At 42.1% G+C, this 16,039-nt stretch overlaps 3 protein-coding genes across 3 annotated transcripts in view; all 3 read left to right on the top strand.

Moving 5' to 3' along the window:
• The window catches only part of tmem131l (transmembrane 131 like), a 29,960-nt gene extending 21,455 nt beyond the window's left edge, over positions 1–8,505 (top strand). Inside the window, exons 17-34 of the mRNA XM_041036175.1 lie at positions 96–165; positions 264–373; positions 498–567; positions 875–1,008; positions 1,183–1,325; positions 1,439–1,625; positions 2,361–2,546; positions 2,870–3,019; positions 3,158–3,710; positions 3,819–3,931; positions 4,088–4,257; positions 4,352–4,558; positions 4,736–4,814; positions 5,375–5,481; positions 5,619–5,751; positions 6,114–6,172; positions 6,298–6,431; positions 7,936–8,505. Of these exons, the coding sequence (XP_040892109.1) occupies positions 96–165; positions 264–373; positions 498–567; positions 875–1,008; positions 1,183–1,325; positions 1,439–1,625; positions 2,361–2,546; positions 2,870–3,019; positions 3,158–3,710; positions 3,819–3,931; positions 4,088–4,257; positions 4,352–4,558; positions 4,736–4,814; positions 5,375–5,481; positions 5,619–5,751; positions 6,114–6,172; positions 6,298–6,431; positions 7,936–8,244 (2,914 nt within the window). The 3' untranslated portion in view covers positions 8,245–8,505. The remainder of the gene's footprint in view (positions 1–95; positions 166–263; positions 374–497; positions 568–874; positions 1,009–1,182; positions 1,326–1,438; positions 1,626–2,360; positions 2,547–2,869; positions 3,020–3,157; positions 3,711–3,818; positions 3,932–4,087; positions 4,258–4,351; positions 4,559–4,735; positions 4,815–5,374; positions 5,482–5,618; positions 5,752–6,113; positions 6,173–6,297; positions 6,432–7,935) is intronic.
• A 776-nt stretch (positions 8,506–9,281) lies between these two features.
• Positions 9,282–12,733, top strand: LOC121180635 (toll-like receptor 2). Its single transcript, XM_041036221.1, has 2 exons — positions 9,282–9,404; positions 9,806–12,733. Exon 2 carries the CDS (start codon positions 9,815–9,817, stop codon positions 12,209–12,211), a length of 2,397 nt encoding a protein of 798 aa, XP_040892155.1. The 5' UTR covers positions 9,282–9,404; positions 9,806–9,814; the 3' UTR covers positions 12,212–12,733.
• Positions 12,734–14,297: 1,564 nt separating this feature from the next.
• On the top strand, positions 14,298–15,585 carry LOC121181038 (protein PERCC1). Its single transcript, XM_041036804.1, has 2 exons — positions 14,298–14,545; positions 14,648–15,585. Exon 2 carries the CDS (start codon positions 14,663–14,665, stop codon positions 15,509–15,511), a length of 849 nt encoding a protein of 282 aa, XP_040892738.1. The 5' UTR covers positions 14,298–14,545; positions 14,648–14,662; the 3' UTR covers positions 15,512–15,585.
• The last annotated feature ends 454 nt before the right edge of the window (positions 15,586–16,039 follow it).

The following is a 16,039-nucleotide window of genomic DNA, read 5'->3' as shown; positions in this document are numbered from 1 at the left end:
ACACTGCTTTCCTTGTGCGTGCCATTGTGAGCCTTGTTGTTGGCCATGACACAGTATTAATGTCATTAATCATGTAAATCCTTTTGTCCCCTCAGGTGGCCCAGACTCCCCGTGGAGACATCTTCTCCTCTGGACTTTGGTGCTACACCTGTCAATGAGAGCAAGGTGGACAAACCTTAAAGATTCCTCACTGAAAATTACGGGTTTTAAAACTTGCTTAAAACTTGTGAAATTTGTCTAATCAAATAAGTGTTATGTTTCAGGTGAAGACTTTCATGCTGAAGAATCCTTCCTCTTCAGTTGTTTCTGTGGAGATTAGAATCCTCTCTCTGTACCCTGCCCCTTTGGAGGCTCTGGACCTCCTAACCAAATGGTATGCCACGAGTACTATAAATGTTTTTATATCACAGTGAATGATTTAATTTATATAGATTTTTGCTTCTGCTGTTTTGTGCCTTGAGGCTCTGGTTAAATTGTTAAATGGTTTTCTTTGGCAGGTTTAACATCAGCCCCCTCTCTGTCAACATCAGCACTACAGAGTTTTCTCTGTTGGCTTCTCCCCCAAAGGTAAATCCTGAAAACAATCTGGGGAAATAAAGTTGAGGCACTGTTTAATCTTTTAGTATTTACTCATAGCTTTTTGGATGACAGCATGTATATTCTGAATGCCTGTACCTTACTGTATCTGCTCTTTGCTGCTGTAACGGTGTAATTTCCCCATTGTGGGATTAATAAAGGTTTATCTTATCTTATATAATCCTATTCTAAATTTACTGATTCATTAAACACATTTACAACGTTGGCATTCTTGTTGTGCTTCTGTGTTGCCTTCCCTGCTAATTCCCCCTTTCCTTCTCTGTGTGTTTGTGTTCAGGCGGGTGAGAATGTGGAGGACATGACACGAGAAGGTGTCCTGCGCCTGCTGCTGCAGCCCTGGGAGGCGAGAGAAGTCGCTGTGGTCTTCACTCCCTCTGAACACAAACCCACCACAACCATTCTCATTATCAGGTGATTCATATTAATAGAACAAGTATTTGTTTAGTTTTCCTAACAGTTGAGAATTAAAAAGTTTCTTAAGAGACAGTTTGCAATTAAGGTTAATTCTGTTGCCTGCCATTTTCACATTAGTTCATATCTCTGAATTAAGGCTTTAGTTCATGTGTGTTTTTAACTGTTTTTCAGAAACAACCTGACAGTGTTTGACATGGTGACGGTGCAGGGCCACGGGGCCAAAGAGCTGCTCAGAGTTGGAGGCAAACTACCCGGACTGGGAGCCTCCCTGCGCTTCAACGTTCCTCAGTCAACTCTAATGGAGTGTCGTGATGGTGAGACTGATGTTTACACTAAACATAGATAAATCACTGTTAAGTAATCTTGTCTTCAATTTAAGTAGTATTCACTTAACAAATGGGTAAACATTATTATATGTCACTCCTAGGTCTGCGTACCAACAAGCCACTCTTCGCCATCAGAAAAAGTTTCAAGGTGGAGAATGCAGGAGAGCTTCCTCTGACCGTCATGTCGATGAATATAAATGGATATAAGTGTCAGGGATTTGGCTTCGAAGTGCTGCAGTGTCGCTCCTTCAGCCTCGACCACAACGCCTCCTCTGAGATCACCATTGCGTAAGTGGAATTAAAGTCTGCTTAATTGTTTACAGCAGAGTGTTGACATGTGATATCTTCAGTACTTGGTGGATATTACCAAGTCAATTAAAATGGAGATGGCTATAAAGTCTTTCAATTACAGGCTGTGCCCACATCATTTTTCTCATTTTCTGTTCTCTTCCTTTTTTTTTTTTTTTACATGCTTGATGCATATCTCTAAAATATCTTACCATAATCGTTGCATCACTTCACTGACTTCCTATTGCTCCTATAATGTAGTTCAAAAATAATTAACTATTGATCACCTACAAAGCATTAACTGCATCAGTTCCAAGCTAGCACCAGGGCGCACACTTAGATCAAAAGAAAAGGCTATTCTCGCAGTTCTGATGTCTAATCTTGCACCCAAAGGTGACAGTGCATTTTCTGTCAAAGCACCTAAACTGTGGATTGAATTACTGTTCACGATCTGCACAGCTGCTTCTTTATTGTCTAACTCTTTTAAACTTTTAAACTAAAGCACACTTTCTAAACTGGTGTTTAGCTGCTCTGTATGATTTTATTTCTCCTGGTCTGTATGAATTTATTAATTGTATCATGCATGTTTATATGTTTTCACTTTCACTGTACAATCTTATTACTGTTACTCAGGTCTTCTGCCAAAGCACTTTGTTTTTATTTTTTATTTTTATAATTTATTATTGTTACTGTTTTTTTTCCTCTCTCATCACCTCTGCATGTCGGTTTTCTCAGGTTCACCCCAGACTTCACCTCATCCTGGGTGATCCGGGACCTCACTCTGGTGACATCTCGTGGCACCTCTTTTCCTTTCACGCTCAATGTGACGCTGCCCCACCACATGTTGCCTCTCTGCGCTCAGGTGGTTCCTGGCCCTAGCTGGGAGGAAACCTTCTGGGTGATAACCCTCATTTTCACATGGTGAGTATCTTCTAAGGAGTTATTTCATTTAAGGATCTCCTCCACAAACATTACCTGCAAGATACTCTACACAGAATGAGATTTTATGTAATTTGCTATATCCGCAAAAATGTTTAATGAACTACTGAAAAGCATTTAAAATCCTATCTATCTATTAATGTGAAAATATGGAGATACGATGGGCCCTAAGTTTATACCTACCACCATTTCTCCCATTACTCTCCATTCTGAACACAGTAACAAGCTAACACAACCACACATACCATGTAAAATTATTGTTTTGTCTTTTTTTTTTTTAAATCTTTTTTGTCTTTTCTTTGCAGCTTCTCGCTGTTTGGTGTGTGTCTGATGGCCTTCCATCAGGCTCAGTATATCCTGAATGAGTTCTCCACACCCACCATAAGAAGCAACCACAACTCTGTCCTTTCCCGGGACAACGGATCTGTCAACAATATCACACCCAATGGAGTAAAGTATGTCCAGTGTTCTCCTCAGTCATTTACATTCACAGATCATTGACTGTTTACTGTTTGCACAAAGTCAAACACATGAATTTTTTTTCTGGTGTTAAAATACTTAGATATGTCTCCTTTTTTGTCTTGTTTGTGCAGTAAAACGAAGGGAAGTTGTAAGAGCTATGTGGACACTTGTCATACCTCTGACAAAGGTAAGGGGCGTGGCTCCCCAGCTTTGGCCAGCAGCCCTGCCCCACGTCCACAATCCTCGAAGAAAGGCTCCTCAACTACCGCATCCCAACCGCAAAAGAAACACAAGGTTTCACTTTATTACACCAAATACAAATCCAGCTCGTCCACAGCCGTAGCTGGCGCTGTGACGATGGATGAAGAGCACGAAGACCTGACACCGGATGCTCCCCTCACACCGGACCCTGATGTCTGCAACAATAACGAACCAGCTTTCATCAGTGAGCTGGATAAAAAGGCACCCGCAGACTTTAAAGAAGACCCCCACAGCACTGTAGAGGATAGAGTGCCAGCAGCAGTTATATTTCCTATGGAAATGCCTGTTGGTTTCCCAGATAACGTCACACTGGGTCCAGGACCTCGACCAGGCCTGTTAGTGTGTAGTCCTGTAGAGAAGAGCTGCACTGAGCACTATGCAGAGAATATCGACTCTGAGAAAAGGGACAGTTCTGAACTGGAGGTAAGGAAGGGACTGCAGGTTACAGTGGCAACACCTATTGCAAAGAGTACAATTTGGTTTCCTATGAAAAAATAACCATCATCACTTTTATTGTTTTTACCATTCCAGCTGAGAGAAGATGGCAAAGGCCAGAAAAAGAAAGCACAGAGCACAGAGACTGGCACCGCACCAGGGAATAATAAGGGAAAGAGGAGTCGCAGGAAGACAGAGAATATCTCCAGGTAGAGTAAAATGCCATCCGATACTGGTCTTTGTTGTGTAAAATTTAAAGAGTGAACAAAGAGTTACATCAGTGAAACTAAATACGACAGTGTAATCAAACACTAACAACAGTATGGTAAAATGTGTCATGTTTTTTTGTGTGATTACTGCGTTAGTGCTCCTGAGCACAGTGTGCTAGTGATGCCAGAGAGGGAGAAAGAGCCTGACTGGAAAGTAGGGGACCGTAACATCAGTGGAACCCGCAACAGGAATCGCTGCTGCAACATCTCCAAGTCAGAAGCGCTAAAGCCTGGACATAGTGCTGAGAGCCCCCTCAAACAAAATGGTGGGTACAGTCCTGACCTGTCACAGTTCTCTGCAGCTTTACAGCTCAAACACGACTGATTTTAATGTCACGGGCTTTTGTCGATTTCTTGCAGGTGTGTGTCCTTCCCGCACTCGCAGAAAGTGTGCTACAGAGCGGCGCGGCGGTGGAGTGTGTGAGTCAGGCTCAGACTCCGGCAGCTCGTCAGGCAGTGTGAGGGCCAGCAGGGGGAGCTGGGGCAGCTGGAGCAGCGCCAGCAGCATGGAGGGAGACAAGGACGCCAGTGCCCGGACACACGCCTGCACTACCTCATCCAGAAAAAGTACGGAGCTCTAATGCACTGCCTTATCTAGGATTATAAGAACCTGAACTCAGATTTAAACGCTGCTGTACTTCCCTCTCTTGAGTTTATAGTCATGATACAATAATTGTCAATATGATAACTGGCAATAGATGAGAACAACAGTTTGCCAAATTTTGACATTTTCTTTTTCTGCAGGGGACTCCATGCAGTACAGCGTCTACCCAGTAGAGAGAGACTGCTACCAGACCATGAATACAAACTACAAGGCTCTGAGGTACTAAACCAAACACACACACACACACACTCTTTCTCTCTCTCTCTGCTGGACACAAGAGCTGGCTCTGATGATTGTATGAGCCTCCACAGAGTCATGGTATTATCTAAGGGTTTTTTAGCATTTGTCAGCGAAAGTAATACTAATTCATCTGCGTGTTAATGTGGACAAAAGTTGTTAAGTTGGTTTTAAAAAAATATATATCTTCCAGTGCCTAGGATTTAGTGACATCTAGTGGCAAATTGCAGATTGCAACGAACTGAATACTCCCTCCCCTCTCACCTTCCTTTCCAACCCTTTCCAAGCTCGGGAATGTTTGGGGTTTTTTTTTTCTATTGTTAGTGTTTCTGTTGCCACAAAATGGTGTCATTTTCCAGACTGAATTAGATTTTACTAAAACTTGGGAATCAGAGAGTAAAATCTTTATGTTATGGACATGTCACCACAGCCAAGCCACTGGAGATAATTGTCTAAATTATAATCAGTTTTGTTTGAGAGAGAAGTGTGAACTTTTTGTTTTTTTTTAATCCACTTGTAACCTGTGACTTCTCTTTGTTTAGCATGAACAGCTTGTACCGTAAAGACTTGTGCCAAAGCCCAGAGTCCACAGCCTCCAGCTTTGCCCCGAGTTTTGCTGCTGTTGCTGCAGGAGTGGACAGGAACATGGGTAACGGCATTCATATTAAATACATACTGTTCTTTTAAGTTAAATCACATTTCAAAATTTGGTTGGTCAGTTTTTCAACAGAAAGCCCTGTGCAATACTTCTGATCTCTAATGGAAAGTTGTTGTGTTCTTCCCCAGACCTGACCGGTCAGTATTTGCCTGAGGAGACGTGGTCGGCTCCATCCATACCCCTCACCACTGAGTTCAGATACAACACCACTGAGGCTCTGCCCTACATACCTCAGCCAGCAACCACCGGGCCATACAACGGGTAGGTGTTTGAATTCACATTGGTTCAATCTCCGCAAATAAATGTTTTCCTTTAACAGTAAACTAACTAACTCTGTCTGTAATATAAAAGGAACTGAGGGGATTAAATGTCTGTATTCAACTGAAATCTCTATCACTGATGCTGATGCAGCTTATCTCCTCTGTGTAAACAACTTCCCTAACAGCTTAAAATAACTTTATTAGCAAGCACACCTATCTGTCCTGCCTCAATGCTGATACTAGTTTATAATTTGTATAATTGCCAGTGCTGCCGCAATATATCTGTGTTTCTGCAGACCAGTGTATCAGTTTTATCTGTCCCTGTTTAAACCATTGGATCAAATGTTTCCTTGTTTCCTGCAGGTTTACCTGGAGTAGTGCCAACAGTCCCTACACCTACTGTGAGGAAGCCAACTACATAGGTACAAGCTTGCGACGTGCAGTTTACCTGTATTTGAATCTGGTTTCATATTTGACATCACACCCTAAAGGTTTCTGTGTCAGATTCATGCTCCGCTTTTGTTTGTTTGTTGTAATCATTTTGTAGGAAATGGAACCTTTCCGAGTGGTTTCCCCGGTCAGGAGGCCCAGAACACACACAGCAGTCAGACCAGCTGGAGTGAGGAACAGCCTCAGGAATCTCCCCCAACCTGGGACACAGCAGCCTGTGTGGGCAGCAAGGTGACGACTCAGACTAAGGGTCTGCTGATGTTGTTGAGCTGCAGCAGCTGAACAACATTTTTTTATTTAAGTCAGTGGTAGTAGACTTACAGCTGTGATGTAACAAATGAAATTTGATTAATATTGGCCAACTCTAGGCACATATATAAACCACAAGAAGATAACACTGTAAGAAGTCTGTTTCCCTAAGCAGCAGAGTGTTGCACTTAAAAAAATAGATTCAGGATGTGGTTAAAGTTGTGTTGTCTGAAAATGAAAAATCGAATGCAGTAGTTAAATAAAATTATGGCTATAATCATTATATAAAGGGAACACTGTGAAATAACACAATCTTTACATAGAGACGACTGTACGGCTATATTATATATTATATATTATAAACACAAGACAGGTAGAGACTTTTGGGGAAACAACGGGTAATTGCAGTTTCTTGCACAACTGGTTGTGCTGTGATTACAATATAACCACAGTATGAAGTACATTGGCTCAGGAGCCTCTCCTCTCTTTTGACTCATATATCTTTAAGAGGAAGTTATCAGCTCTTGCAGTTTCATCACTCTGCTCTCTGATCAGAAATGAGGAACCAGGGCATGTGGTTTAAGAGACTCAGTCTTACGGAAAGTGGGTTTTTATAAACTCTTTTCATCTGCTGCTTCTGCTTTTTACACAGCTGTGGTGGTACTTCGTCTTGCTCAGTGCTGTGTGCACTACATTTACAGTTTTTGGTCACGATACTCGTGAGCTGATATTGTCGGCCAATATTGTCTTGTCACAGATAAACCAGTGTGGTGTGAGTTCGCAGGTATGTGACATGAATCTGCAGAACATAAATATTTTGTTAAGTGCAATTATACCTTTGATTACTTTAAAAATTTTATTTTAATATATAGTTATTACAATTGCATTTCAGTTGATATATAATAATTTATGTTTGAGTGTGGTTTTCAAAATTTACCATCTTTTGGTAATATCATAAAAAGCCTCACAATTCCAGTATCTGTCGTTCTTAATTAATAGTTTTTTATTAACATTTTGAAATATGGGGATGCTGCTGAATGGATCGCTTTTATTTTACATAAATACTATTTCACATATATTTTTCACAAGGCTCCCCAGCTGCTCTCAAACAGGGGACATTGCAGTTATATGGCAAGTGTCTTAACCGCGAGTCACCTCAACACCCTCCTTTTCCCCATCCTCAACATCCTGTTGAGGGTGGGGAAAAACTTTACGGTCTTTACTGGAGCGGGAAGGTCATTTTATTTAAGCTGAAAAGAAGACGCAAGATTTCCACAAGCAACAGACGGCCAAATGTCCGGTGGTAACAGAGCACAGATACAGATAAGGTCAGAAATGTCATGGTATAGTAGGTAGGTAAGTATAATACTGGAACACAGCCTCTTTAGACAGCTGTGGACAGTAGCACCTGAGCACGCAAACTAGCTACAGTATCTCAGAAAAGTGGCGTAAAAGTTCATGTTTTCCCTCCTTTCATCCCTCACAGCCATACTTCCCAGGTACTCGCAGCCTCTCCCCCATGTCCAGCCTGTTTGGATCCATCTGGACGCCTCAGAGCGAGCCCTACCAGAGCCACTTCCAACCTGAGCGATCAGCCCCGATGTCCCCCTTGTCCCCCATCACCCCTCCTCACTCTCCCTTCAGCCGGGAGCCAGAGGAGACCTGCAGACCGATCCAGTACTCGAGCTTCAACCCTTTCGGCCCGCACATGAACCTGGACATATGGAACTCTTCTTCCAACCGCAGCTCCAATTCACAACTCTCCAACGACTCTGGCTACTGTGGAGATGTTTAAAATATTAAAAATACAAAAAAACAAAACAAAACAGCAGACCTTAACAATCATTGCAAACATATAAAACATTGATATGTAAAAGAAAGGAAATAAAAATGAATGTTCTTTTATCATTATTGGGGAAAATGTGAATATTCCTTTTCTTTTATGTTCCCATTTTCAAATGTTAAATGTTGTGAAAGGTAAACCATTTGTTGTATATTTTTCTAGATGTTTTGCAGTTTTGATCCTAGAAAATAAAAAAAAAAAAAAGGTTTTGTACTTCAAGAACTTATCGGACTTTTTTCAAATTACATAATTTACATAGCTGCCATTCCTTCTTGGCTGCCTGGAGTTCAGCTGTCTCGGTTAGGTTAGGTTAGGTTAGGTTAGGTTAGGTTAGGTTAGGTTTGTTTTATCCTCTGCACTATTTTACACCAACCACAATCTTTCAAGATTCAGTTGAAACATATGAGACCACTGAAGAGTTGTCCTGTGACAGTGCTGCCAAGGCAGTGCTTCTCCACACCTCCCATGTATAGTTCTGTGCCAAGAATAGTTTTTATTTATCAGTTAACGTAAAACAAAGTGCACTAAACAGAAAAAAAACCTAAATCAAATCCATATTTGCTGTGACCACCTTTTCCCTTTTAAACAGCACCAGTTCTCCTCGGTAGACCTGCAAACTGTTTTCAAGGTAGCCGACAGGTAGATTGTCCCAAGTATCTTAGGAACTTGGTACAGTTCTGTAGATTTAGAAGACATTACCGTGGAGAAGCATTCATTGGCATTTTTATCACTTTCATCACAGTGAATATTTTGTTCAGATAAATGATTGCAGGAGCATCCATTAGTCGTGAAGCAGCATGACAGGATAAAGGGTTTGGTTTGTTGCAGGTGCTGATCCGCCTCAAGCACGTCGTGCTGTTTTTGGTTCTGACGGCTGTCTACGCACAACTGAACTGTGAAGCCAAACATACCACAGCCTTCCTGTCTGTAAGATTATCTGATCCTAAAGCTGTGCCAGGAAACTGGAGCTTTACCTCCTAATGTGACAGAGTAAAAACAATGAGGCAGAGGAGCAATACAGACAACATCTGTGTCACTGTATGCATCTTTCTGTCACTGCATCACTGTGCTGAAGAACGACAAGAACTTTCAGGACACCGAGACCTTTCAAGGTATATTCACTTTATTTTCTCTCTTCAGATTCAGATCATTTACTGTGAATTTACATTTTTCTCTCTGAAGTCTTGTGTTTGTTGTTTTACATTGACCTTAGCGGAAGTCTGCGCTCTCTGAGTGCCCTTCTAGTTTATCAATTTGTTAATTGATTTCATACCATGGTCACATAGATTTCTCAATTCTGATTGACTGGCAAAGGTGTGTTAATTTCTTGTAATCGGACATTATAACTGTACCCTTTTAAATCAGTGTGTTCATCTTAAACCGCAGACAAAGACTTAATTTTAAATGTGCTTGATATTTGTTTGAATCTGGCCATACAGCTCGAACATGCAACATATCACACAACAGTTTGGATGAAAAGATCAGATGTTTTTTTTTCTTTTGTGTTTTACAGGAACTCAAGATGAAAACCCGGACATTTCTCACGTTAATTCTTCTGCTGATGCGTCAAAGCTTCTCACTCTGCAGACCACAGTGTCACATCTGTGAGCAAACAATGTGGAACTGCTCGAGACAAAACCTGAGGGAAGTCCCTGTAGCCCCCTCAGTGCTCATCACTGAACTCGACCTCTCATTCAACAGACTGGAGACAATAATGAAAGATGACTTTCTTGCTTATGGCGGTTTGAGGTCTTTGATCCTGACTCGCAACAAAATCAAAACAATCCATGAGCTAGCATTTGACCCGCTGATTGATTTGGAGAAACTGGACCTGTCCTTAAACCAACTGAACACGTTGTGTTCCAGATGGTTTAAGAACCTTTGTTCCCTTCAGTACTTGAATCTTTTGGGAAACAATTATAAAACATTAGGCCAAGGCAATCTGTTCCAGCCTCTGAAGAAATTAAAGACCCTGTATTTTGGAGGACTTTACCTTCGGTCAGTCAGAAAAGGTGATTTTTCAGGGCTTAGAGGTCTTGAAGAGCTGTTTATTGATGGGAAAAAACTACAGGACTATGCACAAGGAAGTTTGAGGCAAATTGGGCCCATTAGCCAGGTGACCCTTGGTCTGAATGGTCCATTTATGATGAATCTAACACTTGTAGAAGTCTTACTGTCTGATGTTGTACACCCAAACACAACGCTGACTTTCACTGACACCTGGTTCTTCTCAGTGTATCAAATGCTGCCATTTAAAGTGGTTTACACTGGTGGTACTACAGGTCTTGCTTTTAAAAATGTTAACATCACAATTTCAGCTGGTGCTGCACTTCTACATCACTTGTCAGACTCCAGTGTAACTATGTTGACAGTTGAAGATACAAATTTCCAGCTACGGTCTCTGGACCCCGTTATGTCAGTCCCAGACATGGACCATTTGCAGTCTGTCGTCGTAAAAAACGTGAATGTTCCTCAGTTCTACAGTTTTCCAGCCCTCCTTGTCATGCATCCACTATTGAAAGTGGCGCGAAGGTTTACTGTGCTGAACTCCAAGTTTTTTGCCCTTCCCTGTCAATCCTCTGCTCTCTTCTCAAAGCCGGAGTACATAGACATCAGTGGCAACATTTTGAGTGACTTTGCGCTGAGCGAAATGATGTGTTACGGCAAAGGTGTCCTTTGGAATCTGCAAACCATCAACGTCAGCAGGAATCACCTGCTGTCAATCAACAGCCAGCTCTTCACCAAACTAAACAAGCTTGAAAACATTGACATGAGTGGTAATGCGTTTCACAGTATGCCTGAGACTTGTAACTGGCCACTGAGTCTCAGGTTCTTAAACCTTTCGTCAGCACATTTAACAAGGGTGACCTCTTGTCTGCCGCAAAGTTTACGCATCCTTGACCTGTCGAACAATGACTTTACTGTGTTCAACATCGAACTACCTTTTCTCAGAGAGTTATACATCTCTGGCAACAAGATCGGTAGTTTGCCTGATGGTGGTTTATATCCTCGTCTTGTATCTCTCTCCATTCGAAACAACAACTTACAGACATTCAGCGATAATAATCTAAATGATTATAATAATCTGAAGAGTCTGGAGGCTGCTTATAACACATACGTCTGTTCATGTGATTTTGTAGCGTTCATGACAAGTGACTTGACGAAACATCGAGTCAGAATTAGAGATGATCTCAAGTCGTACATCTGTGACTCCCCCGACACTGCGAGAGGACAGAGTGTAGCAGACGTGAGCTTGTCGGTGTTTGAGTGCCACAAGGTTTTATCTTCTTCTTTACTCTGCTCAGGCATCCTGGCAGTGTTTCTGCTCATTGCAGGTTTGTGTCACAAGTTCAGTGTTGTGTGGTATATGAGGATGACCTGGACCTGGCTGAGAGCTAAAAGGAAACCAAAGTTAAAAGAGGGAGAGCTTGAGTATGACGCCTTTGTGTCCTACAGCGAGATGGACTCTGGTTGGGTGGAGGCGCATCTGGTCCCGGAGCTCGAGCAATCTGAGCCTCCCCTCCGACTCTGCCTCCACAAAAGAGATTTTGTTCCTGGAGGATGGATTGTAGATAACATCATGGATGCCATTGAGAGGAGTCACAAGACACTCTTCATCCTTTCTCAGCATTTTGTCAGGAGCGAATGGTGCAAGTACGAGCTGGACTACACCCATTTTAGACTGTTTGAACAAAATGACGACAGAGTTGTGCTGATTCTGTTGGAGCCCATTGATAAGAAGGCCATCCCCAAAAAGTTCTGTAAGCTGCGGAGAGTCATGAACTCCAGGACGTACTTGGAGTGGCCCGGCGATGACGACCAGATCGCCAGGTTCTGGCAGAGTTTGAGGACAGCTATTGAAAGACCTGTGACTGATGATGGCAGTTTAATCGATTTCACTGGTAATTTGATCATTTGAATTCCATTTTTTTCCCCTATACATATGTAACCTTTGAAAGCATCACTTTCTCGTTAAAATGTCTGTGGTCAGAAATCTTCCTCTGTATTTGTCATGTCCATCCATTGTTTCTTCAAACTTTGGGATGGTACAGCTGAAAAGTGGAACAACAACAGCATTGCTTTAAAGTAAAACAAAACCTTGTCAGCAAACTCAAAAAAAACCCAAAACAAAACAGAGCAAAAACATGCAAATAGAGCAAATTAAGCAGTTGCATCAGGTTTTAATTGTCAGGGATCAAACTATGAAGGCTCATCTAAAAGTTAGAAATTACGTCGATCTGTTGTTGCACAGTGTGGTGCAACACAACAGGTTGGATTCACTGTTTTCTTTCTATCAGTTAAACATAGTGCTAATGTCAAAAATAGCGAGTAAGTCACAGAACACAACAGATGATTTACTGTTCAAGACGGTTGAATATAACATTTTCCTTGTAAACTGATTTTGTAAATATGCACTACCAGTCATGTGAAAAGGAGCTGATAATCATTGATCTGCTATAAAATACTTGCATAAAGAGCTTAAATGTGCTAACCTACAGTACTTACAGCTATTTTTTACTATACATCTGCAACTGTATTTTTATATTTGTGTTTATTAATATGATTAATTTAACTTATAATACAAATCTGTGTGTGTGTGTGTGTGTGTGTGTGTGTGTGTGTGTGTGTTGATTGTGTGCATGTGTGTTCATGTGCTTGTGTGCCTAAAAACGTGTGTAATTCATTGTCAGGCTCTTGAGAGCTGACATATTGCCGCTATTGATCTTTAGGCCTAAAGTCAACACAGAAGCCTGGATACTGATGACAGGCAGGCCACAGGAGCCAGGGTGTCCTGATAACACACACACAGACACACACACTAACACACAAACACATTAATGCTCGACATGCACATATGTACAGAGTTACAGATGTCCGTAAAGGTCAGTAAAATCTGGTGAAGTGCAGGACTTAATAAACAAACTTCACCAAATCGTTGCTTTAATGATACATTACATGCATACAGAGGCTCTGATACCTGACTCATACTTACTGTTCAAAAAAAGTGACAGGTTTATCCACTAAAAGCAACATCGAATCCACAAAAATGTAATTTAAAGTTGAAGAAAGATGACAATATTTTCAAACTTCTTAAACATATAATGGGGGTCTAAAATATATTTCATTTGGTAAAATGGTGCAGCTGGGACAACATGTTCTCTTGAATTCCCCACATTCACGATCCTGCTGTTGTAAATACTCACTGGAGCACAGAATGTGTATCAGTCTGCAGCTTAAAACAGTCCATGACAAATTAGCAATTTACTCCTGTATGAGTAATGTGCTGAAAAATACAGTGCCCGGCTGTTTTTTTTTTTTGTCTCTTGGGGGATTTGTTGACTGTAACAAAAATATGGAATATCTCCTACCTCATCTTGTACACTGACCTTTAGTTGGTGGCGTGGGTTTATACCAATTGATGCTAGCAGAGCTGTCATGTGTTACCCAGCTCACCGGGAGCAGTTTGCTGCTTGAGGGCACTTTCTTCTGCTCTACTGCCTGATCTGTTTTCACCACAACAGAGTTTTATTCTCTGAGTTGGTCAAGAGCCACAGGTGAAACTTGATGTGGTGTCTGTGAATACAATCATCTTGTTATGGACAAGGATTGGCTGTCGGGGAGTTTGAAGTGGTTGACTCTGGTTAGTTTTATTTTACATCCATCCAATGGAAAAAATATTTCAGTGCGGTACGTGTTGTGGCGAGCAAGTTGTACTGTATCTCTGGTATTGCTGGTGACGAGCGGTGGTGGGCTGATGTCTGCTCAGAGTGTTCCCCTTTAGAAGTCAAAACAGCATATGATTTGATTTCATGCTCTTTTATCCTTTAACTAGCCTGATAACAGGGACGGAAAAGGCATTGATGTGTGTGTGTGTGTGTGTGTGTGTGTGTGTGTGTGTGTGTGTGTGTGTGTGTGTGTGTGTGTGTGTGTATAACAACTCTCCATCATCCCCTAGCAGAGGATCCATTAGCCTCGGACCCCCTCCCTGGTTGCCCAGTGATAAAGTAAACAAAGTGTGTTTAACCAATCTAGCAGACAAATATTTGTTCTGGAAGCTGCCTCATCCGACAGGAGACACACACACACGTCTGTAGTCGTGTGCTATATATATGGTCACAGTCCTAAGTCCTACTGGACCAGTACTGCATGTGCGCACACACAAACAGAAAAGTGGATCCATCGGTGACCTGAGCCAGACCTTTTCTTGGACACGGACTCACCTGAACCTGGCAGCTAATTCACTCTTTCCAAGGTAATTAAACATTAAATTTCTCAACCAATTTCAAAATTTCACTGCGTCAACAAACTTTCCTTTCAGATTCTTACATTTTCTCTTTTGGATTTGTCTCTCCAGTGTTACTAAGCCAACATGGCGGCAGGCGTCATCAGGAACTTCCTTGTCCAGGCCCCGACTCCAGCCTACTTCCCCCTGATTTTCCAGCACTCTCCATGCAAAGAAGACGAAGAAGAGGAGAAGCAGGAGGAAAAGCCAGAGGAGAGGGAAGATGAAGAAGAAAGAGAAGAAGAGGAGGAGGATGAAGAATCTGAAGCTCAGGAGGAAGAAGAAGAGTGTTTAGAGGAGGTTTTTCTAAACCCGTCCCACTGCGCTTTGGATGTGACCAAGCAGCTGCTGAGGTTTGCAGACCTCATCAGTCGTGATGTTCAGAGGTATTTCGGCCGCTGCTCTGGTGACCAAGAGGCTTGTGACATCTACAGCGACTCTGTCTCCGTCACAACCAGCGGGCGTCTGCGTTACTACGATGACCTGCTGAGAATAGCAAGAGCAGGAAGTCCAGAGGAGCAAGAAGGCAGCTTTGGGATTTGTAGTGATCATCAACGAGTCGGGGTTGCTAAGGGCAACAGCAGTTTGGGGCCCCTGGCTGAACTGTTCAACCACATGGGCCCCAGCCAGAGCCGTGGTCGACCCATGATCAAGCGGCACCTGCCGCTCAGTTTCTGGACTGAGCCGATCCCCTGCTGCTCACTGGTCAGTTTCAGTAACGCACCTGAATTCACACACACAAGCAGTGACACACCTTCACAGGACAACACACACACAGACTCTGACACACACATGCACTATAATGCACTCACGCACCACAACACACACACACCCATCGACAACAATCAACCAGACTTTAGTGACTTGCTGGCAAACTGGGATCCAAACCCAGAGCTCACACACGCACTGACGGAGAACACACACATGCAGCACTGAAGGCTGCTGGGACTCACAGTTGAGTGTAAACATTCCTCCTTTACAGTTTTGATACGCAGTTGTAAAAAGTTTAATAAAAAGGAAAATAACGGGAAATAAAACAACACATTTGTTGTGCACAAATACAAACAAAATGTTATTTGACCTACCAATAATGGTGTCCAGTCACAGTTTTCTCTTCCCCAGGTTCTCAGTTACGTGTCTCCGAGATTTTGCTGCTGCCCTTAATACAATAGAGGGGAATGGAGTTTAGTCTGTGAAGGTCCAAATAATAAGGTCTAAATAATTCAGCAGTAACCCGCCTTTCCAAAGACACTGTCTCGGTTCCTCTGAATAATCTCTAGCCTTCACAGTGAAGTGCAACGAGAATTGTTCAGCCTGTTTATTCACTTCATTCAAGCATTTTCTAAAATCAGTTTTCATCTTTCTTGATTTTTTTGCTGAAGTCCAGTGGTTTGACTTCTTACCTCGCTGTAGTGATGTACAGGTACTTTAGGTACCTCATGATGTCACTGTTGGGTGTGGTTA

This window comes from Toxotes jaculatrix, chromosome 4, assembly GCF_017976425.1.
Source record: "Toxotes jaculatrix isolate fToxJac2 chromosome 4, fToxJac2.pri, whole genome shotgun sequence".
NCBI lineage: Eukaryota > Metazoa > Chordata > Actinopteri > Toxotidae > Toxotes > Toxotes jaculatrix.
The sequence above is the reverse complement of the archived record's forward strand: the minus strand, read 5'-3'. Positions and strand labels throughout refer to the sequence as shown.

Excerpts from the sequence above, each read along its gene's own strand:
- LOC121181038 (XM_041036804.1), top strand. The coding sequence starts at position 14,663 with ATGGCGGCAGGCGTCATCAGGAACTTCCTTGTCCAGGCCCCGACTCCA.
- LOC121180635 (XM_041036221.1), top strand. The coding sequence starts at position 9,815 with ATGAAAACCCGGACATTTCTCACGTTAATTCTTCTGCTGATGCGTCAA.